Here is a 25792-nt window from a genome sequence, read left to right on the forward strand (position 1 = left end):
TTTCCTTCCTGCTGGCTGAGCATGTATTCCCAAATTTGTATGAGTTAAATATGAGCATAAAGCAATTCCAACTTACTACACATGACAAAGGAAGGAGGGCTCTACAGAAGGCTTCCTGGAAGAGGTACCATATGAACTGGGTCTTGAAGGATAAAGGCAGAGAGCACATCCTCTTGCTCATGATGTCTTCAGATGCTGAGGCAATTTGGAAGTGTTTATGAAGGTATAGAACTGTGCAAAAAACAAGCACATTTGGAAGGGGGCCATGGGTAATTCTGAGACATGGCAACAGATGCAGCTGGAAAAATGGATTAGAACCAAGCTGTATGGGGCCTCAGCTCAATTCAGTAGTTGATAAGGGGCAAAGGAAGGTTTAATGAAGGGGTGTTGGGATCAAATTGGGGGAAAGTTGGCTATAGGCAAAATAAGGAGTTATAAGACTCGTGAAGAGTCCAGACAAGAGATGACAAGGACTTGACAGTGTAGGAAATTACATTAGTGGCCTCAGTTCTTTATCCTACTGTGTACCCTTACTTTCTGCCATGTGACTGTGTAGTTCCTCCCACTAAATGGGTGGCATATTTCCCCACCCTTTGATTTAGGATGAGACTATATGCCTAGCTTTGGCCAGGAGAAAAAGACAGCAGTGGCATGTGTTTTGGCTTGCCTCCCTGTGCTCCCAACATTTCCATGAGAAGAACATGCTTGGATAAGCCCACCGGTCCTGGTAAGGGGATGAGACACATGGAACAGACGCACTCTAGCTGAGCCCGCCCTAGATCAGCCAACCTTCACATCCAAAGACACAGGGCAAGAGCCACTCAGGTGAGCATGGTCTAGATCAGCTGACCCAAGACAAATGGGAAATAATAATGACTGTTGTTTCAAGCCACTGAGACTGGAGGTGGCTGTTACCCAGCAGTACTTACAGATCCAGGACAGACAGTCAAGTGGGTGAATAGAAGAGGCATGGATTCACAGGCTATAAGGATGCAAATGGCAGGCCAGGGAGTCCACAGGCCTGGTGCGTGGGGTGTAGGAAAAGTTGGAGAGGAGAATACCTTAATGTTTCCAGCTTGAACAAGTGATCTGATGTGGTTTAGCTGAAATAGGAAATAGAGGAAGAAGGGCAGATTTGTGGGAAAAGACAGAAAGTTGCACCTTGGCCACTTGGCTTGAGACATCCAAATGACTTCGAGGAGAGATGTCCTTTGGCAACTGGAATTTTGTGTTGTGTAGGTGAAGGGCTGAATTTAAGGATGGGCCAGTTACTTTCAGATCATATTCTCATTTTTATGCAGTTATCTGATAAGTGTGTGCCCCCATATAGGCTTGAATCATGAAAATTCATCATGATGGCTAGGAAAACAGAATTCAGAGATGACTCTGGCCCTTTTCTCTGCTTGCCCTTTCTGCTTACCTGGTTTATTTCCGTTTGGTTGAACATTCATGACGCTATCAGCAGAAGTACAGTTGACGCAAAAGTAGTAATGCTGCAATGAAATTTCCTGCCAGTCACTAACTCCAGTAAAATTAGGAGAAAATACCACTTCATCTAAATGGATTTCACTTTTCTCTGGGGCCTTGAACTCCCAACAGTGGAGACATGCAACTTTGCTAAACATCAGTGAATGCTCCATGTAAATGGAAAAGGACAGAAAGACTTTGAACAATCTGGGGATCAAGAATTTTACCTGAAAAAAGTACAGATGATTTCAATGACGGGGGGAAAACATCATGCAAAGTAAAGGAACATCTGGGAAAAGAAGCTGCCAGGGCCACCATGCAGTCCCTTCAAGGTCCTGATCCCACCCCCAGGTGTGCATGTGGCCAGGTACACAGGGTGACATGTTAGCTAACATGGGTGCTGTCTCCATGTTCTACATGTATGAACTCGTTTAATCCTTACAACTACTATAGAAAGGGGAGGTGCTATGATTGTCCCCATTTTAGAGAACAGGAAATTGAGGCACAGGAGATGGAGTAGTCTGCCAAGGTCACACAGAGTATGAGCACTAACTCCAGCTTCCGAGTTCCGTGTGCACCATCAACCCAGGCTCTGCAGAGAAGTGTGCTCGCCTCTCCACTGTATCCGTTTCATAGCAGAGTGGCCAGCTGCCATTCTCCATCCATGTGTGGCCACAGTGGCTCCCGTCTGGCCCCTCTGCACAGCTCTCCCACCTCATTCTCATTGGCTTCATTCCCCGCCAGCAGCCAACAGCTCCATTTCTTGGACACCCACTTACGTTTCTTTCCTCTGGCCCCAGGACTTGGAGGAAGAGTAAGCTAGAAACTGCCCTCCCTGTTGGCACATGCCCAGGTCTTCACATCTCAGCAGTGCCCTCAAGGGCAACTCAAACAGGCCAGCACCACAGGTGGGTGCACAAGTGAAAGGAATGCACAACAGTGAAAGCCTAAAGCATGGCGTGAGCGGCTTGGGTGTGGAGAGGCCCAGGAGAAGGTGGCTTCTGAGACTCCCCAGTGGAGTTGTCAGGGCGCTCAGCCCTGTGCCATCTCTATCAGTTACACAAAGGTTTCCCTGAGAGCAGTAACAAAGACCACGCTGAAGTCTGCATGGATTAGTGAATGTTTACAGCTCCGCAGTAGGGCGAAATGCCCGGCCTCAGAGCAGGGGGGTGAGCTGAAAGGCATGCCACCAAGTACCAGCTCGCCTGGCAGTTTGGGACGCAGCCAAGAGCAGGCGAGCCAGGATGATGAAGACCCAACCCCCAGAGCCCCCTCTGCACTGCGTGAACCAGGGACATGTAAGTGGCTAAGACTCTGCCCCAGAGGAGCTAAGGAGAATGAGCAGCGGCATTAGCATGCTCCGGCCATCACTAGCATGTACCCGCTGCACGTGACCTGAAAACACACAGCAAAGAACACAGAACGCAGCTTCAAGCTGTCATCAAGTGTTAGAGTTACACACCCCCCAGAGAAATGTGCCTCTGTGGAGCTGGATAGGAAACCAAGTATTTGAGGGGAAGGACAGAAAATGTGAATAATTAATTGCCACGAAAAGTCTCTATGCCTCCCTGGAGAAGCACAGACGACATGACTGTGGGATGGGCTCTGACTTTATCATATCTATTACACGTCTTCTCAAAGGAACTAGCGAGCACCTGTTGAATTAGGGTAAAACACAGACCAGAACCAAACAGAGCAGTGGTACAGACTGCCCCAAGGCTGGTGAGAGGATGGGAGCTGCTAGCACACCATTAACAAGGCTTTCAAATTAGTTTGTGTTTTCCTAAGGAGAAGGGAGATTCTTTTTCATTTGATTATAGACAATCAGGCTTTCCTTCGATAACATAAAATGAAAACAGTGTTAAAGAAAGCAGTGCACAAGCTCAGGCCTTCTATGATGCAGAAAGTGTACTATTAGCCTGGGCATTTGTTATATATATATTTTCCAACATTTTACCTCTCATGTGTATCCTGTTTTTGGCCATTTAAATTTAACAGAAAATTAATTTAGACAATAGCAACCATTTATTATGCTCTTATTATTTGCCAGACATTGTCCTACAAGCTTTATGTATACTATCTAATTTAATCTTTAAAGCAACACTATGATAGATGAACCACTAACTGACCCGCTCAAGACCATTTGGCTTGGATCTGTGCTCCTCACCAGTATGTTCTCTCACCTCTCAAGGGCACAATCCTTGTGATACGGGAGATGGAAAGAAATTATTTAGGCATATAGTGAGTGTAAAAGAGCCCTTGGCAGAATTTTGCTTTTAACAAAAAAGCAGCCCCCAAATCATTTCTTTTCTAACAAAGAGCAGCCTGAAAATTCGAGCTGTAGACATAGATAAGCAAGCTGGAAGCTTGCACGGATGAATGCCAGCAGCTGCGCCAATAGAAAAGGGCTACCTGAAGGCCAGGTATGTTCAACATGGAGGCTCCGACTTCCCTGTTCTTTGTCCCCCATGCGTACAGTAAAGGAATAGGCAATATGGCGCCTGCCAGGTAGAGAACCCATCCGCATAATAGAAGATTACAGTGGGGGATGGCCAGATTTTCGCAAGCTGTGCAAATGGCACACCTAGTCCTACCTAGTTTTTTGCATCTTATGCAAATAGCACACCTGCTCCGACCAATCTTTTGTGCCCTATGTAAATCAGACACCACCTCCTCAAGCTCATCTATACAACCCTGTGCATTTCGTGGCAGACCAGAAACCCACTTGGGAGCCCTCTCTTGGCAGGAGATAGCCTTTCTCTTTCTTTCGCTTATTAAAGCTCTGCTCTTAATCTCAATCCTTGTGTGTCCACATCCTTGATTTCCTTGGCGGAAGACAACACATCTGGGGTATTATTCCAGACGAATGACGCCACTTCACTTGGAATCATCGTGTTGGTTTTTCTGCCCCAAATTGGCTGGGGCTCTGAAATCATGGCTTAGCTCCTTCACCCACCTTAGGTGGGAGAGCCTGCTGTGAATGGGCTGGCTGTTTCGCCTGGGTGGGCATCCTCAGCTGGAGTCTTCGGAAGAAGAGGGCAGGAGAGTCAAGTCCTGCCTGTTGACAGACTTCCGGGTGCTGGACCTACCTCAATGCTGCCTGTGCCAGGGCCCCTCACAACCACTCTCTGCAGTCCTGGGCTTTAGATCAGCCGTGCCTGCACTGCCTCTTGCTGCCTGATGCCTGCCAGACTAGCCCTCCTCCCAGAACTGGCCAACTGGTGTGTCCCCAGAGCACCCCCTCCCTAGCAGTGGGCATGTCTAGTTGAAGGTATCTCTCATTCCAAAGGAAATTCCTGGACAAGTCTCAGGATATGACAAGCTCAGGTACCCCTTTCTAGAATTTTTGGGCAACGATTAATATGATTGTCACTTTAGACACAATTTGTCACTCACAATTTGCAATTTAGTTGCATCATCTATTTAATCAAAGAATGTTTACTGAGCACCCATCATGTGCCAGGCACTAGAGGACACAGTGGTGAATAAAACAGTCTCTGCCTTCAGAGAGCTTATAATCTAGTGAAGGAGACAGACAATAAACAAACATATAAGATGAAGCCGGGTAGTAAGTCCTACAGACACTTCACTGAACACACACATGCTCAATGTGGTTTCCAAGGCAGCAGCCGTAACCGTTTACCATTGACTGAATAAACTGCCGTGCACCATTCCAGTGCCAAAATTACTGCCAACTCCCCAGTGCCCAGTAATCCCCCACGAGGCCAACAGACTGTGAACGAGGGCACCTCCAGCTGTTGCAGGCTATTTGGTTTAGGAATCTGGCCCTGGAGCCTGGCTTGAGACCTGTATAAGGTTGAATAAACACCTTATTTGCATTTCTAAAGCCCCCATCAATGGCACTGAGTGGCTGGGGAGCTGGGATACTGGTCTGCCAACCAGACCCATGTGATCCAGTGGCAGAAAACTCAGGTGAGATGGTGCATCACACACACAACAAAGACACATCCGGGGCACCGGCTGACACCATGAATAAAGACCAGATCTGGGCTGGGCGCCATGGCTCATGCCTGTAATCCCAGCATTTTGGGAGGTCAAGGCAGGTGGATCACCTGAGGTCAGGAGTTCAAGACCAGCCTGGTCAACATGGTGAAACCTCGTCTCTAATAAAAATACAAAAAAATTAGCCACGCGTGGTGGCAGGCACCTGTAATCCCAGACACTCAGGAGGCTGTGGCAGGAGAATCGCTTGAACCCCAGAGGTAGAGGTTGCAGTGAGCCGAGATCACGCCATTGCACTCCAGCCTGGGCAACAAGGGCAAAACTCCATCTCAAAAACAAACAACAACAACAACAACAACAACAACAAAAACAGATCTGAAACCAGGAGGGAAAAAGGCTCTGGGTGACGACGAACACAAAACTCGCAGTGGGCTGGCCTCCCCACATTGAGGCATTCCCCAGAACGCCAGAAACAAATGCCTTCAGAAATGGGCCTCCAAATTCCTTCCTGGGAGACGCTATTCATCCGGAATGTAATGAATAATCTGCCTTCATCTCTTTTTTTCATAGTTTCAGAAGCCAGTTCTTTGAAACTCTGAACTAATTAAAAATACGTAAGCAACTCCTTTACTCCACCAATATTTACGACAAAATCTCAGACTTTGTTAATTCTTAGTAATTTTATAATTTTGACAAGGCCTGTTGGCCTGCAATTTTGGGCTGTGAAAGTGACAAGGCTGGTCACAGTGCTGGAAATAATGACCTGTGGTGGCAGTGAAGTGACATATAGGATTTTTAACATGGAGATCCAAACTGCATTTATAATACGGATCATAAGGTTCTTCCTCAGCCTGATTTCACAGAAGTGTCCTGTAACTGAAGAACTGAACCTAGGCTGAAATGATTAAGCTAAAGCTTATATTTTCATTTGGCAGAGGAGTACAATAAGGGATCTTTCTGGTCTATAGGCCCTCTCACACTTTTATAAGAGGGGTGGCTTTGCTATAACAGTTATTCGACTGCCCTCTCATTTTTTTTTTATGATTTGCTGCAGAAACAATGTCAGTGATGTGGATGTCTAATTCATATTCCTGAGCTCATTCTAAAACCAGGACACTATTAAGAAAAAAATATATAGAAAGTAAGGCAGATACTTTAGACACGCTGCTGTTTTTTTTTTTTTTTTCCCCTACTCAGAAATGGGACATCCATCTTACTTTAAATGTATTTCTAAGCTTCATTCAGGTCCATCATTCTGAAACATACTCTCCTGATGGGAAAAGGAGGGGGAGCAAAAGCCAGACACTAACCAGAGGAATGACAGACACTTTAAATTTTGACACAGCTTGACAGAGATTCCGGGAGAAGACCAGGAGATTGATATGTAATTAGTCTGAGGAGGTGTAACTGCAGCTAGAAACACTTAAACTTATCTAGCACACGTGTGTAAGTCCTTGGGCTTGCAAGAACTTTGAAAGTTTATGAGAAGGTAATGCAGGCCTGATACACAGCAATGTACCATGCTTAATGATGTAGTAAGACTCCTCTTGCATAAAAATTTGACAGTTCAAAATGCCTGAAGAGACTATATAGCATTCTACACAGAGTCCTTTCTTCTACTCAGTAATTTTAATTCTCTGTAAACCACATTATGTGCTTGTCATTTTCATTTGTAGCAAAGTCATCCTGAGAAAGTCAGGATCTCAATAAATATTGGAGATCTGGAGATGACAGAGCAGGGCTTAGAAACAAGAGGAACAGAATTAATATTCATCTTGTATTAGGAAATGAAAGAAATCTACCAAAAAGAACAAAACAAAAAAGACAAAAGAGAAAGTTAGCCTAAGCCTATCTCAAGGATTTGTTCATCAGGAAACTCCAGGCCTCTCAGTCTTACACTAGAGCTCATGGGAGAAATCCTTACAATTATATTAGTTAAGATTTATTTTAAAAAGGGATTTATTCTGGCAGGATGTTGAGAAATCAGATGGACAATGATTAGCTGTTGCAACTCTTCTAAGAAAAGCCACTGTATATGTGCTTATAAAACACGTCCTGAACGCAGTAGACGCAGCAGTGACGAAATCCAGCATTGGCTTTGCTCATGATCAAATGAGCAATGTAGGAAGTGGATGGAGCCTGGTGCTCTTTTTTTTTTTTTTTTTTTCCTAAAATTCAGTGCAATAGTCAAATATTTTGAAAATTTTAACATAACACTGACAAGTCTCCAGTCCTTGTTCCTAAGTCTCCTTAGAAAATGTGTACATTGGGCCCATTTGGAGAACAAACTTACTGGACATGATGAGAAAATTAAGGATGGGTAAGACAGTCAGTCCAGCCCCCTCATTTTACAACTGAGGTCAGGCCACTTGTCAATGGTGGGTCTAGAAAGAGAACAAACATCTCCCAACTCCCAGTTCAGGGCTTTCTCCTTTATACCTCAGCTGCACCTAGTCCTGAAGTGCCTGCTCTCATTGAAGGCCCCAAGGACTCCAAGTAAGAGGAGCCATAGCTTGTCCTTGCCTTTGGGCCGCTTACAATCTAATTGAGAAGCCAAGACCTTCACATGTGACAAACATAACAAAAATACAAGATACATTCTAAATGATGTGGAGAATGAAATGCAGAAATAGTAACCAAGTTTCCCTCTCCCACCGTTTTCTTAATGGCCTTGGGGCCCTCCAGCTACAGAGTCCTGGCTGTTCACTGCTTCAGGGAGGATGGTAGCAGATAAACTTAGTAATTGAATTTCTGAAAATTTTGTTTTAACTCATAGCAGAGGAAATGGTCTTGAAGGGCAAGTCTCTCTATTGCAAGAGCTGGGCTTTTGGAGACAGAAAAGGCTTTCTCAGCCAGAAAAGGCTAAAAACCTAGAGCAGAGGGTTCACATTGTGAACCGGAAGGCAGAAGAACATGTGGGGCTGCAAGGGCAGCTTTTCCAGCTCAGATGCCAAGTCTGGGCTTCCGGTGGGAGGAAGACAACTGGAAGGAATCTGACAAAAATCTGTATGCCAGAAGGGTTCTGAGAAAGGATCACGGATAGAACCTCCCCTGGGCTGAGCCCTTCAGGCATTGGGATCCCTGAGAAGAGCAGGACTGTGTGTTCACTTATTAGGGGGTGAGGGCAGCAGCTCAAGATGAAGTTTAGCTCAATTATAGAGAAATAAAGCAGTACTGCTTTTATATCTGAGTTGGTGACTGAAAATTCATACTCTTTATAATAGGAGCTTCTTATAGGAGTTCTCAATGAAGAGCAGAAAGTGTTATAATCTAACAGATGGCGAGCCCTTCATCACACTGTCTAATAGAGAGACCTCCAATTTCCCAGTTCAGGCTATCTGTGGCCCTACATGTTTGAGCCTCACTCTCCTTGAGTCTGGGATAATGAAATATTAAATATGGACTTGTAGAGAAAGCCCAGTTATCTCCATAATTGACAAAGGAAAGACTTCTTGTAACTATTCTTGTTACGAAAAGGAAAATCATTCTTCTAAGCACAAGTTGAACTGCTCAGTTTCGCTTCCTTTGTGTGCCAATAATAATGTCAGAAGATGTCAGGGTCAGGTCAAAATAAAAAGGGGAGTGAGAGCATGTGGAACATTCCTTCCCTTCCCGAATCAGGTAATGTACAAAATAGAAGTTTCACAAATGTGGAAGAAGGAGAGAAGGTTTAGAAAGAAGGAAGAATGATGAGATCATCTTATTTTGTAACCTTGAAAAGATATGACTTGACTTTTTACATCATATTTTTCAGCTACTTCCAACTTGTTATTCTATGGAGGGGTTAAAGGCAGCAGTATGGATGTTGAATAAAGATTGAAACTCTACTGGAGTGGAAAATATTTTCCATAAAGACAATTTTTATGACACTGTCATCCATGTCTGTGGGACAGTGAAATGGCACCTTTGCTAGAATACCCTAGCAACAGGGATCAAGAGCTTTAAAGAGAACACGTTTTACCCCAGTAATTCTGATTGTAGGAGTGTCTTCTAATAAGGAAGGATATGCACAAAAACCTCTTACAAAGATGTTTTTTGGCAATGCTGTTTATAGTAGTGAAAAAGCAAATACAACCTATAGGACCAACAATAGGGCACTGGTGAATAAAGTACAGTGCAAAAATATAAGGGAATACTGTATGAATATTCAAACTATTATAGAAATGAGTTTCCTGGCATATAAAGATGTTTGCACTATAGTTAGAAAATTAGACTATAAAACAAAATATACAATGTCATTTTTTAGTAAATTATTACCCCAAATTTTATATATCTACAGAAATATATGGATGCTCAGAAAAAAATCCTATAAAGGCAGACACCAAATTATGTATAATGGTTGTTTCTGGATGGTAGGATTCTGGGTCTTCTTCTTTTTGCTAATCTGTATTCTCTGATTTTTCTGCAATGACTCTGTATTATTTGGGTAGCAAAAAATTATTTTGAAATTAAGAAAAGCACCAGGCACATCAAGGTAAGGAGTAGTGGCAGTTATTCACTTTTGTTTCCTCTCTTGGGGGAAATCCTGACAATTCTGGTAGACCAGATATCCCTAAAGTACCACTTCAGCTTTTCAAGTAAAAAACATGGTAATGAGAAGTCTGCCTCCATTTTTCTTTCATATCCTGGATAGAAACCAACACCCTCTTTGGAAGCGAAGTCACACAACTAAAACTTACCTTTGAATCCAGAAGACTACACCATATTTTTTTGGAAATGGATACCAGCATAGCAAAGCATCAAAGGAGTTATCTGTGTCCTTACCCTGTGATTTCCTGATGCATATCTTTGGTTATTGCTTTTTTCTTATCCACTGTCAGATAGTTAACACTGCCTAGCTTTTCAGGTCCCCATTCAGAGGACTCTGAATATACAGGCCCCACACCATGAAATAACAATCTAATGGACTCACACGTTCAGCTTCAGTAGTTCCTTCATCTCAGAAGTTTCATTTGCCACTTCCATGGTCCAACAGGTAAGGCTGCTACCTGAAACCCCAAACACACACCTCTACCCTCTTCATAAGGGATATACCCTGTGTTTTAGAATAAACCACGCTCAGTGGGTAAACATGATCTTTTCTTTTCAATTATCAACTTAAAAACGCAAATATCAAGTGAAAAATTTTTTCATCCAGATATTAGGTGGATCCTAGAGCCTATAGGTTTTAAAAATTAGAACCTGAAAGTAAGAGATTCAGATAAGCCATGTGTATCAGGGATGATTTAAGAGCGAGCTTGCATAACGAAGAGATGGGCTAGCTTGGTGTTCCTCAAACTTTCAGTACATACAACTTACTGGCCTTGGGAGGCCTGGGATTCTGCATTTCTAACAAGCTCCTGGTGATCCCTGGACCACACTCTAAGCAGCAAGTTTTCCAATTTGGTGATTCTATATGCTCTACCAGGCCATTAATACCTTCCCCTGGGCAGCTGACAAAATGCGAAGCAAGCAGTATGCCCTGACCCACAACAGCTGGCATTCTGTGGCTCTGAGGCTATGGCTGAGCCACCACCTGAGTGGCTGCAAAACCCAGACCTGCCATAAATGACACACCCAGGCCTGTGGCCTATTAGTGTCACCTACCAGCTACATGCTAAATGGCCCCAGCCCTAGGAGGAGGGCCCAGGAACCTGACAAGTATCCCAAAGCCCCTCCACAGAACACTTCAATGCCTGGGGTTGTGGGAAGAGCCACCAGCAGCAGGGCCCTCTCTCCACAGTTAGGGAAAGCTGGAGTGAGGCCCCTGGCTTCTGGGGCAGGGAAAAGAAACCTTAAGGGTGCTCTCCCATACACCTACAGAGACAGTAGCTATAAGTATACCGGATGTCCCATTCCTGGAATGCAATAGACACTACTGAGTAAAAGCTTTAATTCTGCAGTCACTTTGAAGGAAAAGCCACAAAAGAAGACAGACTGGATAAGGAAATCAGATTGATCTGTCCAGATGTACAGCATTTCAGTGGTTCCTCACTTGTTTCTACAGCCATGACCACACACCAAGATGGAACACATTATCACTGACACCATCGACCAACACTCAGCCCCTCATGGACAACCCGATCCAGGGCTGCAGACTCATTCCAGCTGTGCCACAGCTCGCCCTGAATCTCCTTTGAGAACAGTTTTGTGAATAAACATGACTGTTGTGCCAGGACATGGTCTTAAATGTAATAAAAATGGAAATAGTTCTTATTTGGGGTTTGTTGGCTGGAAGTTGCACACTCAAGTGCTTCCAGCTCTGTGGATGGTAGAGTAGAAATTCAAAACCCTATGATTTTCCCCCACTTGTAGACCATCTCTCTAAGTAGACCATCTCTCCAGTGCTTTCAGTTGTTTTATGTCAACTGCTGGGTTTATTACAGTATATCAAGCAATCATTAGTATTACTAATAAGCCCTTTGGAAGCTAAGGAAGTAAAAAACTAATGAAAATGGGGCAGACCTGAACAGAGACACTCAAGGTATACAACTAACTCTAAGCGACTACATTCTAATTTAGAGAATATTGGTGACTTTTCTTTATGACACTTTTACTGCAATAGGGTGTGAAGCTGGGGACGGAAGAGGTGGATGTTTGAGTCTTTTCACAAACCTGTGAACACTGCCAGCTTCATGCTAATCACAAAATAAAGCAAGTTCAATAGCTAAAAATGTTCTTTATGAGAATTAAACAGATTTGAGTTTTGCTTAGATCTTATGGAATAAGACTCTGAAAGAATATTTGTTTTGAGAATTATAGGGAAAGTATTTTACACAGAAGAAAAAATGAAGACTAGCATTTACAAATGGATAAAAGTTAAATTGGCTACTAGCATCTCTTCTGACACATTGATCTTCCTTTTCTGGAGATGTGATAAAAAACTGGCTCTAAAATGAGCAAAATCTGTCAATAAGTTATCATCTTCTCTAATGAAAACAGAAAGAAAATAATAAATACTTCATTATCCCAAGTCTGAATTTAGCTCTTGGATATGGAGATACAGATCATATGTATTCACGTATTCCCCATTGGTGAGGAGTTCTACGGTATGCAATCATATCTTTTCCATGTGTTGCTTTCAAAGCTCCTACATTGGCTTATCACAAATGTAATTGCTTAATCATGTCACAATGAGCTCATCTTTCCCTGCAAAATGCTGAGGGGTTGCAAAAATGTGGCCAAGGCCAAAATCAAAACATTTATTGCATCAGTATCCTGAACCTGTAAGAAAATGTTGAAATGACTGAGAAACTAGAGGGAGAAGGCAGCATTTATGTGGAAAGAGACAGCTGTGAGAAAAGACAGTCTCAGGAAGGGATGCGATGTCTTCCCAGACAGGGCAGCGAAGCAGAACTGACAAGTCCTAGTGGTGATTCTAGACCAGCTACAGTGGCTTGTAATTAACCAAGACACCTGGACTTGCCTATCTGAAAAACACTTGTGATCCACCTGACCCCTTTTCCCTCAATAAGAGTGTATCCAGGGGTCCCGAGCAGCAGCTGTGCCTAGTTGAGGCTGCTTTGAGGGCAGTTCAGACATGGCAACCCCAGGAAAGCAGCAGGGAGGATGTCAGCAGGGAGAGAGGCTATCTGAGGGACATACTGGAGGGACAGAGCAGGAAGCTGGAAAAAGAAGGTAGGGCCAAAATGGAAGTGGGCAGGAATCTGAGGCCCCAGTAGGTTGAAAAACAGTTTCAGTGCCTCACAGCCACCCATCATGTGTGCCTTTTTGCACAGCTTAGTACATGTTCCCAGGCTCAGATCAGCAGAGCACACTGTTCGTGGCCTTTTCTCCCTGACTTCCACAGCCACAGAGAATTCCTCAGGGAACTGTCAAGGGGCTAGGAGAAGCCCTCTATCACTTCACCCAATCTTTTACCATTTGTGCTTTCTGCTGTCTACAAGGCATTCCTGCCATCGCTGGCACTTCCTAAAGGTGCCAGATAAAGAGTTCATGACTATCCTGAGTTCTGAGGAGGAACAGTTTTAGAGGTAAAATGAGGAGATAAAACATAGAAGGTTCCTTCAGAACAGCCTCAAATAGGACTGGTTAGTTCTTTGACTATTTCCTATCCACAGCCTCAAATAGGACTGGTTAGTTCTTTGACTATTTCCTATCGGCTTATTCTGGGGCTAGATATCCTCAAAAAATGTCATAGTTTCCTAAAAATATAATTTTTAAGTTCCTAATACCTTCTAAGAGTAATTCTCTAAGTATGATTATAATCTTAATTTGAATGGAAATATTCAATCACACATGATACAGATGTCATTAGCATTACGTGGCAGAGTTGATTTTTTTTCCTGGCATAATTATTGTTTTTCTTTTCTCTCATTTATAAATAATTTCCCCCCTTTTATTTAAACCACATGAGAATGTAAATTGTACATAGTGGCTTGATGATCTCACCAGGCTTCTGGAAAACAGGATTCTGGAAGTAAAATTAATCTTCCATAGCAAGTATTATGAGTTATTGAGATCTCCTGAGTGCCAACAGTGTGTTTAGCCTTTCGGAAAACATTGAAAAAAATAAAATAAAAATCCTGCCTTCCTTGTCAATCTGAAAAAGGTAAATGACACAGTTGCAACTGGAAAAAATTCACCCAGACAAAACCAAACCATCCATGAAAGAAGCCCCTCGGCCACGCCCCCCAGATCTGGACAGGAATAGAGGACAAGTCGGCGAAGTGCAGTTCCATGATCTGTGAGGTGGAGGAAAAGAGGGCGATGCCCAGCAGTCCCCATGCCTGCCCCTACCCTAGACCTGTGCAGTTCTGTGAGGGGAGGGAGACAGCAGCAGCTGCCTTTCACCAGTCTCTCTCCTGTGACCAACCTACAGGCAGCTCACAGTTCACAGAAGCTCGGGCTGATTCTGGCCGTCCCTTGTTTTAGGATTTACACTACAGGCCACAAGACAGGATGCCCAGGCCTCCAGATTTGTATTCTGGGCCAAAAAGAGAGCTAAGAGAAAAGGTGTAAGTGCCTCAGTACTTCCCTGCTTCTTTCTTTCCTCCTCCTTCCTTCCATCTCTTTGTAGAGGAGTTTCTTGGAAATTCATATTTCAGCCTCCTAGAGCTTCTGGAAGGGCCCTTAAAGGCTTTCCAGCCCAATCATCTTATTTACAGAGGAGGAAACGAAGGCCCAGAGAGGGCGAATGACCCAAGAGCCTGTGGCTAATTCATGGTGGAACTGGGACTAGAACTCAGGACACCTAACCACGCCACTACTTTTAGACCTTACACTTAGTGATAACTTTTCTTTTTCTCCCATGCGGCAGCTGGCATGAGGAAGCAGCCCCCTGCATTTTGAGGAAAAAGACAACAACTAAATAAAACGGTGCTCTCTGGAGGGAGGTCTCGTTACAATCCCTAGTAATGAAAACTCAGCTGTGGACAAACAGGCAACAAGGTGGATGCTCCTGCTAGCTCACCCCAAGGAAGCATTTCTGCGCCTGTGAACTCAGGAACAAACGGGTAAAAAAGCATCATGTGAATGTTGAGTAAGAACCACTTGCAGACGTAGAAAAATCCACTTTGTAATAGTGAATGATTAGAATTAACTCTCAATTCCCAACAGGAATCAGGAATCATTCAAAAGTCACTGAGTCGAGAGAGGCTGACAGCAGTGGCAGAATGACAATGAAATGCAGGAGCTGCTCCCAGGATGTCAAACTGGGACTGGGACAATGCAGCTGTAGGGCAGGGGCAGCCTGGGACCCTTCTGGACACAGACAGTGCCACCCCAAGTCTCGACTGTGACCGGGAGAGGCCCTGCAACTAAATCACTCAGGATAAATAACAAAGTCACTACCCCTTTCTCCACTCAGACCCCTGTGATTATGCAGTTTGTGGGGAAACACTATTTTAAAAATCTACTTAGAAAATATTTTTTTCTTATTGTAGCATTGTCAAATTGATACTTTAAAGGATTTAAGACTTTAGGTTTTAAAATTGTTTCCAAATCTTTTCAGAAAGTCAACTATGTTACTCTTCACTGACTGCTCCCGGGGCCTTCTCCTGAAAGTGGGTGGGGCCAGGATTTATGCTCTGGCTGGGAGGAGAGGCAGGCCAGGCACCTTGCTGGTGCTGAGGCAGGAACAGTCAACCCTTCCCGCTTCCCCCCACCCGCCCCGCCCTGGTATCCACTCTCTCTTTCTTCCTTATTAATGGAACCATAGCATGTGACAACGTAACCAAAGAAAACATAACATTTTTCAGACTCCCTTGTAACTAGGGATAAACATGTGACCAAGATCTGGCCAATAGAGATAAAAATTACTGGGTAGAGTCTCTGAGAAAATTCCTTAAAAAGTGGGGATGGCTCAGCTGGCAGGTACCTTCTGCCCTTCCCCTTTCCTTTTTCCTGCCCAGAACAAAGATGTGATGGCTGGGGTGGAGGCAGCCATGTTATAACATGACAAGCCTGAGGAAGGAAGCCAAAAGCTGAGAACCATGTAGTCAGATGACGGAAGGAGCTTCTGCACCAGACCTGCACTGCCTCCTTGGACTTTTTTTTTTTCTTTCTTTTTCTTAAGGGTTAGAGGAAAACTAATCCCTACTTGTTGAACCATCATTTCCCACCATTATTTGTAGTCAAATACATTTCCTAACTGAAACACATATACACACTTACTCACCAAGAGGCCCCAACACTGAAGAGTGAGGCAGGAACCACTAAACATTTAAAGTAGAAAAGAAGAGCAATAGCAGGGTATTGATCCCAGCTGCACTAATAGAAATTCCAACTCAGAGACTGCAATTAAAATAATGGAGAGGAAAACATCTCAAACCAAATTACCAGTTTTGATAACTACAGAGGTGTTGTGTTGTGACCCAGAGGACTGATTTGTGAGCTACAAATTGAGCTAAGGCTTAACACAAGTATTTAAAAAAAAATCACTCTGAAAACAAATGTAGCCTCTGGGCAAAACTGAGTGGAATGAAAATGGTGGCACAGAGAGAGAGGGTTCAACTGAGCTTTCTCTGGTTTTACAAATGCAGGAGCTTTGGGGAATGAGTGCAAATCTCTGAAGCATTATTCTCATTATTAGTAATGGTTCTTAATAACTAAGGGGCAACATTCAGTCTCCAATTGGCTGAACTGACCAGAAATTGCTCATTGCAGTTATAGTAATAATGAAATATAATTTGACACTAAATTACAAATCCAGATATAAAACTATCTGCTCAGTCTGTTATTGCAAAGGAAAACTAAGCCAGAACATCAATAAATAGAATAATCCAATTAAGTGTCTCTCCATTTGGGAACTATTTAGAATTGAGAGTTTAACAGGCTAGTGAAATAGGGCAAAACAATTTAGTATTTACTGATTTAAACAATCAGGGCTTTTATTATAAGACAATTACTTTTGTTAATTTAAGTATTCAATCAATCTGAATGGCTTTGGTCATTTATGTAGTAATCTTAATCACTCTCAATTCTTTCTAGTTATGAGGCATAATTTCTCACAGCACATTTACCTGTACTTTAATATTAAATATAAGCACATTTTAAATAACTAGAGTGTCTTTGTAAACATATTCCTGATCATTTTTTGCCACATACAATAACCACCTATAAGCCAGGAATTACAAATACAGGATGATGGATTGATAAAAATGTCTGTATTCCTTTTAGCCACATTTAAGTGGAAAAGTAATAGCTAAATTCCCTAATTATAACCTACATCGGTTACACACACTGATATATATGTATATCGATGTACATATGTATTGGCATGTATAACTAATGTAGGTTATAATTAGGGAATTTAGCTATCACTTTTCCACTTTAGCTATAACTGTTCCAACTGTTAACACACTTTGCAGGATTTTGCCAGAGATAGATGTTCCCTCCATTGGAGAGGGAAGGATATTTGCCTGCAGATGCAGACATGCAAGGGAAGAGATTTTGCAAGAGATAAGCTGGAGCAACCACAGGGATCCAGGAATTGTGCTCTGAGCTTTCTGTTTGCCTGAGGGTAGCAGGTATCTGATACATGTTTGTTCAATGAAAGTGCTACCTCAGATTCTTCAGGGATGATGCTCCTAGAAGCATCCACAAGCAGCTGATAAAGCCCAGGTTACATCCTCAAGGCTGAATTTCTGTATGATCAGATTCTCCAGGAAAAGCCTCCGCTTCCAGAGTTACAGCATCCTGTACCACATTCTTTGGCAAGGATGCCTTTGGTTATTCATACCTACTATAAAACCATGTACACACATGGCGTCTATGGTACTGACCTCTCTGGGGACCGTTAGACAATGCTGAAGGATGTTTAAACGATACTTACTGCTGGTGGAGGACAGGTGGCTGTAGTCGGACCTGAAACACAAGACCTCAGTGTTAGTTGAATTCTTTATCCAAATGATTTATTCAAGCCAGAATTTTAAACAGTCAGTGGTAAGTAGCATTTAACTGGTAAAGAAATGTTACCAATTAAAAACTGTAGTGCTAAGGCTCATTTTATGCAAAACAAAGTTATGTCTGAATTTGAAAGCAAAACTTTAAAGGAACTTTAGAATTTTGGGGGCCCTCATATGAGTTCTGCCAGTTCCTCTGATGGGGTTTGGAAGAAGCCATTTAAAGGTTTAGCAAAAATTTTGAATGGTTATTTTTCTGGGGAGAAGTCCCAAAGTTTTCAACAGACTCATCACTCGCAGATTCCCTCAAAAGGTTACTGCAAATGAGCACCCTTCAAATGTTCGCACCACACCATGGGGAAATGTTCTTAGTTGACTTAAGCAGAGGATCCCAGTGCGAGGAGAGAGGGAACCTCAGCTTTGAAGGTTTCCACATTCAAGGTGGGGCTGACCACCAGGACACAAAGGCACAATGATATTTCCACTGATTTCAGTTCCATCTGAGAAGAAAGCCTGCTGGATATTACAGTAACAGGATGTGAGCTGTGATAGGGAAAGGGAAAAGGCAGGCTAAGGTTGGAGTGAAATCGCCCTTTCAGTTTCTACGCTGAGGAATCAGCTGCTGGCATTCAGCCTCTGTAACAGTGAGGCTCTAGCCAAGGATCTGCTTAATCTCTAGTAAGTTTCTGCCCTACTTCTGTAGCTGTTAAGACTTTCCTCTCTGGCAACAAATTTGATATGGAAGCTATTTATTTTTTTCCTCTAGTGTCCCAAAGTCATTCTCAGTAGGAAATTAATCACTTTAGCACGTAGGGATTTATTCTGCCATGGAAGTTATGGGATGTAGTTATGCAAATAAACTGCTTAATTATGTTTAATTTTATAGATACACATTTCTTTTATCTCCGTAGTCTCCTGTTGCCTTTCTTAAATCATCCAATTTTCACTCCATTGAACTTCTTGCCACGTTTAAAAAAGCACATGCAAAACTTTTTTTAAAAATCGTAAGCAGCATGCCTCTTACTGGTTAAAATAACCTACATCACTCAAAATGCTGCATTGATTTATTGGTTGAGGAACAAAATGGAAGAAAACAACATGTGGTTTTCACTTTTGCAAATGAAATACTTTAGTAGTCATGGAATCAATGAATTTTAAAACTGGAAAGAATAACAGCTACCAACATTTGCATATCCCTTTATGTATTATAAACTGCATTCGTATATATATAGAGAGATATAGATATAATTCAATTTTTTATTTTATTGACTAGGAAATTAAAGTGATACTATCTGTACAGAGACCAGGAGGTGAGCAATGATTAGTGACTGAAGTGAGTGTGCAGGGTAGGTGGAAAGGAAGGAGTCCAAAGGCAGAACGGATTGACTGGCTAGCACATGGTGACATACTGGCTAAGGGAGAAAACAGAGAGGGGAGGGTCAAGGATTAGCAATGTTCTGAAGCCCAGGATTTGTAACCCAGTACTGGTGCATTAAATTCTTTCTGGAACCATTCAGGACATAAACTTTTGAACAATACTTGGAAATGTAATTATATATAAACTGAGTGACTGCTCAGCAAACATCCACTGTGGTAGATGCAACAGGAAAGCAACTCGATTACAATAAAATCATCTTGAGATGGACAGACTTTAAAGAAATGTCATGACTATTCAAATACAACACACATTAAGAATGTGCGATATTTCTATTTCTTTTATTCTTTAAAATGTGTATTTTCAGCTAGGATTTTCCAAATTCTCTTGAAGCAGATGGGATTCACATATGCATACATTTTAAAGATCTGCATACAGATGGATATGTATGTAGAATGAAATTTACACTTGAAACATAGTTCAAGAATCTTAAAGTGCAATAGTATTTTAGTGTCTTAGGACAGTGCTGGCATAACTGATGCCCCTCTATGAGTCCCTCCATGTTTCTAGACTAAGGGCACCACCAGGTTGGGCCCGCCAAATGGTCAGCCTTCTGACAATCACACTGATCCTGCTCCAGTTCCCTCCACATACAGCAGCCAATCTTTGCAAAGGATAAATCTGATCATGTCTCTCTCTGGATGAAATTCAAGCTCGCTAGTGTAAAACACAAACCCCTCTCTCTGTGATGGATGGCCTGGCTCTGCAGTCCAACTTTCACCCCGGTCCACTGTCACAACAGAAACACACAGAGAGTCACCTACAGCCTCCCACTGCTCTCCAGCCTCTGATCCTCAGTATATGCAATTTGTACACAGTTGCCATAATGACGGAGACACAATTTTGAATTGCTCTTTTCACTTGATACCATCATAACATGCTGCTACACATTTCCTGTAATTATCATTTTAAATTGAGTAATATACTATAATTTATTCAACTCTTTTGTTGGCTAAATGATCGTTCCTGGTTGTTCACCTTTACAAAACACACAGCAATGAGGTATTTATGAATATAGCTTTATATTTATTTTCTTTTCCTTAGAAACATTATCATGGGCAGAAAGATAGACTGAGTTGAGGTATAAATACTTTTATAGCTCTTAAAATATATTCCAAATAACCTCAAAAGCTTATTTACTAGAAATACTGCCAGGAAAGACAAACTACAAAGCTTGAAACAATTTTGCACAAAATAAATAGGTTCAAACCATTTCAGAGAATAACCAGGTATTTGATTAGGGTTCTCTGGACAAGCCTGTACTCCCCTAGTTCTTCTTAGGCATGAAGGAACAGCAGTCGGGTGCCTGCCTTGATATTTCTGTTTATCGGTCTCACATCAGAAGAATGTAGTTAGCTGGCTATGCATAAGACATTCAACCCTGCCAGAATGAAGCACGAAAGGTGAATTCAGAATGAAAAATTTATACACGATATAGAGCAGACTAATACAAGAATTATGTATATTCACACACCTGACAAATATAGACACATTTCCAAATGTTATTTAGTATTTGTGCCAATAATGAACAGAAAGTTAGATGCAGTCCCTTGACTATATTAATTACATTATTACATGTAGGGATTATATAGAGGTTCTGTACTTAAAACAGTTTACCCTATCAGACAGCAGCCTAGCTACCAAATGATATACTACATACATACAGAATACCTTCCTAAATTATTTTCCAGGAAAATCATGGCATAAGAATTGATCTTGGCATTCCTGTAAAATTGATCTTGATGTTTCTGTAAAATATCAGTTCAACGCATCATGGACCTCATCTGTTAACCCTCATTGCACTGAATTAAATTTAGTGTTAACTAGCTCTACCTTGAACACAAAGATAACAAAGTACTAACAAATGATCTGGTCTTCTATACAGCATTTCCCCTTTCATCTTTTTAAAAGACCTGTCCCATTTAAAAATTCACCCCACCTATTCTTTTCCACCCACCTATTTAAAGTCTAGACTCCTGATTTTTTGTTACGTCTTAAGTCACAACGAAGTATCAATTGGAGGTCCTCCAAAGAAACAGGGCATGGTATGGCCCTACATGTTCAGAAGCGACAGCTGAGATGGAAGTGGAAGTTCATTAATGCCAGACCAAACTATTGAATGAAAATAATCCATCACATGCAAAAGAGTGGCTTACATGCCAAATCTTGAAGGCATCACTAATGAAACAGTCATTATAAAGCACTGGCTTTTATTTGGGTTTACAAGGAACTGGCTGTCCTCCTATTTAAGGGATTCTGTTTCTTAAGATAGTTTACCACCATCAGCAGCCAACTTGCCAATTTTTGCTATAACGAAAAGTACATAAGAGCACAAGGCTTCTTTCAAGTGGATTTGGAAAATGGGAGTTTCAAAATGACATCAATTGCTATAGAAGAACACTAGTTTGCTTTTAGTCTTGGCTTGTAGTAAGTAGGTGAGACAGCAACAAAAGGAGCAGAAAACAAGAATGAATTACAGATCAAACAGCTCCTGGAGAGGCAACTTCACTAGGTGGGAAGCACACTGGAGATCCAGACTTCAATTCATGCCTCTAACGAGCCATGTGCCCTCTGAGTCTACATTTCCTCATCTGTAAAATATAATTATTAGAATACTGAGGCATGCCCTGTAGTCTCTCACATGTTCTGAATGATCAAATTACTTAAGGTATTTAAAAGCAACAGAGGATCTATTGTGATGAGTTTGAAAAACATATGGACTTGAGTTCACCATTTTTATTATATAAAACTCTAAGTTTATAATTTGGAGTGTTCTTCATAACAATAATAATATAGTGTGATGAGAAATAATCATGTCCTAAAAGTTCTAGACACTGAACAGGCACTAGGATTCTAGGCACTGAACAGGCACTGTTCTAGGGGCTTTAAATATATACGCTCATTTAATCCTCACACCAACCCTAGGAGGTAGGTACTACTGCCATCATCCCCATTGTACAGAAGAGGAAACTGAGAGCAGAGAGAGGTTAAGTCACTGGATCAAGGTTTCACAGTCCCTAAGTAGAGGAGCCAGAATTTGAAAGAGCAGACTGGCTCTTGTGACTAACTTTCAAAGTGGCCAACACAGCCACTGGCAGTGGGATGCATGAAGTTTCTCAGAACTGTTTCTTCCATCATGCCGCTGAAAGGACGGATAATCAGCTTAAGCAATACCCTGACAGCTCTTGTTTCTGTGTTTTGTTCACACCCCCTTACCCCAAATTTTGATGATCCTAACTATCCACTCTCTCTCTCTGCCTGACCCTAGGTAGTTGAGCATTGCTGCAAGAAAATAAATAACTAGGGGAACTTGTACCTCTATAAATACGTAATTGCAAATTTCAACTGGGCACCCGCTCAACATTGCCCCAAACAACTATTCAAATCTCCTTTCTCCTCAGATGGTGGAGGGCTGTATTTACACCAAAGAGAAACCCCATCTTGCCTGCCCTTTTAATTGCAGGAGGGGATATCCTGTCTCCTACCTAAAGCCATCCATTCCCTTGTGGTCTAAAGTCCATCTGCCTCCACTTTTTCAGAATGCTGACACTACAGGACCAGAAGCAGTGGCTCACATCTATAATCTTAGTGCTTTGCGAGGCCAAGGTGGAAGGATTGCTTGAGGCCAGGAGTTTAAGACAGTTTCTGAGCAACATAGCAGGACCTTGTGTTTATAAAAATTAAAAAAAAAAATTAGCTGGGCATGGTGTCAGTGGTGCAGGCCTGTAATCCCAGCTACTCAGGAGGCAGAGGCGGGAGGATCACTTGAGCCTTGGAGTCTGAGGTTGCAGTGAGCCATGATTCCACCAATGCACGCCAGCCTGGTGACAGAGACATCCTGTCTGTTAAAAAAAAAAAAAAAAAAAGGCAAGCAAACAAGCAAGCCAACATTACAGATGATAATCTTTTCTCCTCCTTCTCCTTTCCCTTTCTATAGAATCCTTTCTATCACACTGATTGCTCAATTAGTGCCTATGTTTAGGAAATCTTTCTTCACCCCAGTCTCCCTTTTAGATACTGCCTCTTTTTGCTTCTCCTTTTTCCAGACAAAGGAATTCACCTGCCTCCTCTTCTTCACCTTCTACTGCCTTCTAGACCCACTCTGATCTGGCTCCTATCTCCACCGCCCCACTGTGAAATACCACTCTTCCTTCACTTCATCATCTCCATTTAAAAAAGACATTTAGCTTTCCTCATCTTCATCAATTTCTCAGTAGCAGAGTTGATCTCTCCTTCCTTTCTCAAAAACTCAAACCTCCCTTGGCTTCAATGATTCATATTCTTCCTTCTTTGACCTCATGTCTACTCTTTCTCAGCCTCCTTTATCAGTTCATTCTCATTGACTGGGCATTTAAATGTAGTTTCTCAAGGCTGGTCTTAAACAGCGGCTGCTGCACAGAGTTGTTGAAGGATTTGAGGAGTCCATGAAATACATAAAGGCTTAGAACAGTAGGTGGCACATACTAAATGCTAAGAAAGTGCTTGCTGTTACCTTCAGTTGATTTCGTCTCTCCCAGGGCTTCCATTGCCATTTTTAGGTAAATAGTTCCCAAATGCAATGTCATCATGCGGACCTCCCTACTGAGTTCCAGACAGATATACCCAACTGCTGATTCATCATCTTTACTTGGATGTCTCGCAACACCTCAGACACAGTGTGTTGAAAATGAAATGTCTCAGACCTTGCCCAAACTTGGTTTGGAAGAGATCACCAGCTACTTTGAGAATGTGATAAAAAAAATAAGTTTCTTCTCATACAAATTCACAAAGCACATCATTTGCATACAACTTGAAGCAATTCATGGACCCCAAATTAAGGATCACTGCCTTAGCTGATGTGTCACTTGAGCTAAGTCCTGAAAGAAGAGTAGAGTTTCACCTAGCAGACAGGCATGTCAGGTGGGAATGGCAGAGGTGGCAAAGAGGGCAGCTTGACAAAGGCAAGGAAACAGAAAAACCTGTCAGATGTGGCTAGATACAATGTGCAAAGAAGGACCTGCTGAGAAACAAGGCCAAGGAGGGAAGAAGGGACTCCATAACAGGAGTCAGGGCATATAGGCCATGTTAAATTCCTTGCATTTGTAGATAACAGAGCCATAAAAGTTTGAAAAGGAGAGACATGATCAGATTTGCATTTTAAAAATACTAATGATAGCAAACACTTATTGTTTTCTATGTGCTTTCTACACAATCTCTGTGAAAACTAGATAGGGTAAGGGGTGGGGGCAAGCTCCAGAAAAGTAGGGAAACGATGAACAGCTTTTTGATAACTGAAATTCAAGGGCTCTATGAATATATGGAAAACACAACACTAATGAGCATACATTGAAACGCATGCTATTTTACCTTTAGCTTAAGGATGCTAGTGATACAGTAAGAATTTCTTTTTTTTTTTGAGATGGAGTTTCGCTCTTGTTGCCTAAGCTGGAGTGCAATGGTGTGATCTCGGCTCATGGCAACCTCTGCCTCCTGGGTTCAAGCGATTCTCCTGCCTCAGCCTCCCGAATAGCTCGAATTACAGGCATGTGCCACCACGCCCGACTAATTCTGTATTTTTTTTTAGTAGAGACGAGAGTTCTCCATGTTGGCCAGGCTGGTCTCAAACTCCCGACCTCAGGTGATCTGCCCACCTCAGCCTTCCAATGTGCTGGGATTACAGGCGTGAGCCATGGTGCCCGGCCAAGAATTCTTTAAACAATTCTGTCCTGTTACAACTACACATTTTAGTGACAGAGGCTGAGAACAGAAGCTCTGGTGTCAGCAGGAGTGGCGAGCCCCTCCCAGGAGGCCTGGCAGCTGTCATGCTGATGTCCAGATCCTGGGGCGATATCACCCCCTGGGTCAGGACTTCCTCTCCCTTCTCTAAGACAGAGCCCTTGAAAAAAACATCAGTTTTAGGTGAGCTCTGCAAATTGAAAATGAATAGACCAGTGAGCGCTTTATTTAAGGCAGCTACAAATAAGCTGGTTAATTTTCCTTTGTTTCTTCTATTCATGGTCCAGCTAACTAGTGGCAGAAAAAAAAGCCAATAATCTTCAATTAAAGTTGATACATGCCACTTATACAAAGAGTGGGAAGAAGCAAGAGAGTTTAGCATTTAGCATCAGGTTACTCCACCAGATTATAATTGGGTGCTGTAGAGAGCTATGAATGAGTTTGGATAACAGAGAAAGCCCATTGCTGGGTGAATGCCCTAGGGAGTAAAGTCCCACATTTGGGCTAGGAGTGGTGGGGCAGGAGGGGCTGTGTGGGGAGCTTTGCCGGGGTTGGGTTAGAACTCTGGGTCGATTGTGGGCCTAGATTCTCTACCTGCCCTCACCGGGTTGCCAAATCCTGAGATTAGTCTAAAACCTCTCCGACCTTTCAGGAATGAGGCTTTCTGCAGTCTGGGCAGCTCCCGCCCTCCCCCAGGATTACTCCAGATAGGAAAAGACATCCTTTCCTCCTGGGTCAGTACCCGTGGCCTGGATGTGGTGCTGACTCTGCACAGGAAAGTCCTTTAGATATAGGGGCTGCCGGGAAGCCTTTATAATGACATTCATCTCCTAAAAGGCATTTTGTCTTTTGTTCCGCTCAGGAAAAC

At 42.5% G+C, this 25792-nt stretch overlaps 1 protein-coding gene across 1 annotated transcript in view; it reads right to left on the reverse strand.

Annotated features, from left to right (window-relative positions):
- FAM124A (family with sequence similarity 124 member A) overlaps window positions 1-25792 on the reverse strand; it is a 59963-nt gene that overhangs the window by 33193 nt on the left and 978 nt on the right. Inside the window, exon 2 of the mRNA XM_017873736.1 lies at window positions 17705-17736. Coding sequence (XP_017729225.1) covers window positions 17705-17736 — 32 coding nt within the window. The remainder of the gene's footprint in view (window positions 1-17704; window positions 17737-25792) is intronic.

Source organism: Rhinopithecus bieti, unplaced genomic scaffold, assembly GCF_001698545.2.
Source record: "Rhinopithecus bieti isolate Rb0 unplaced genomic scaffold, ASM169854v2 scaffold_7398, whole genome shotgun sequence".
NCBI classification, from domain to species: domain Eukaryota; kingdom Metazoa; phylum Chordata; class Mammalia; order Primates; family Cercopithecidae; genus Rhinopithecus; species Rhinopithecus bieti.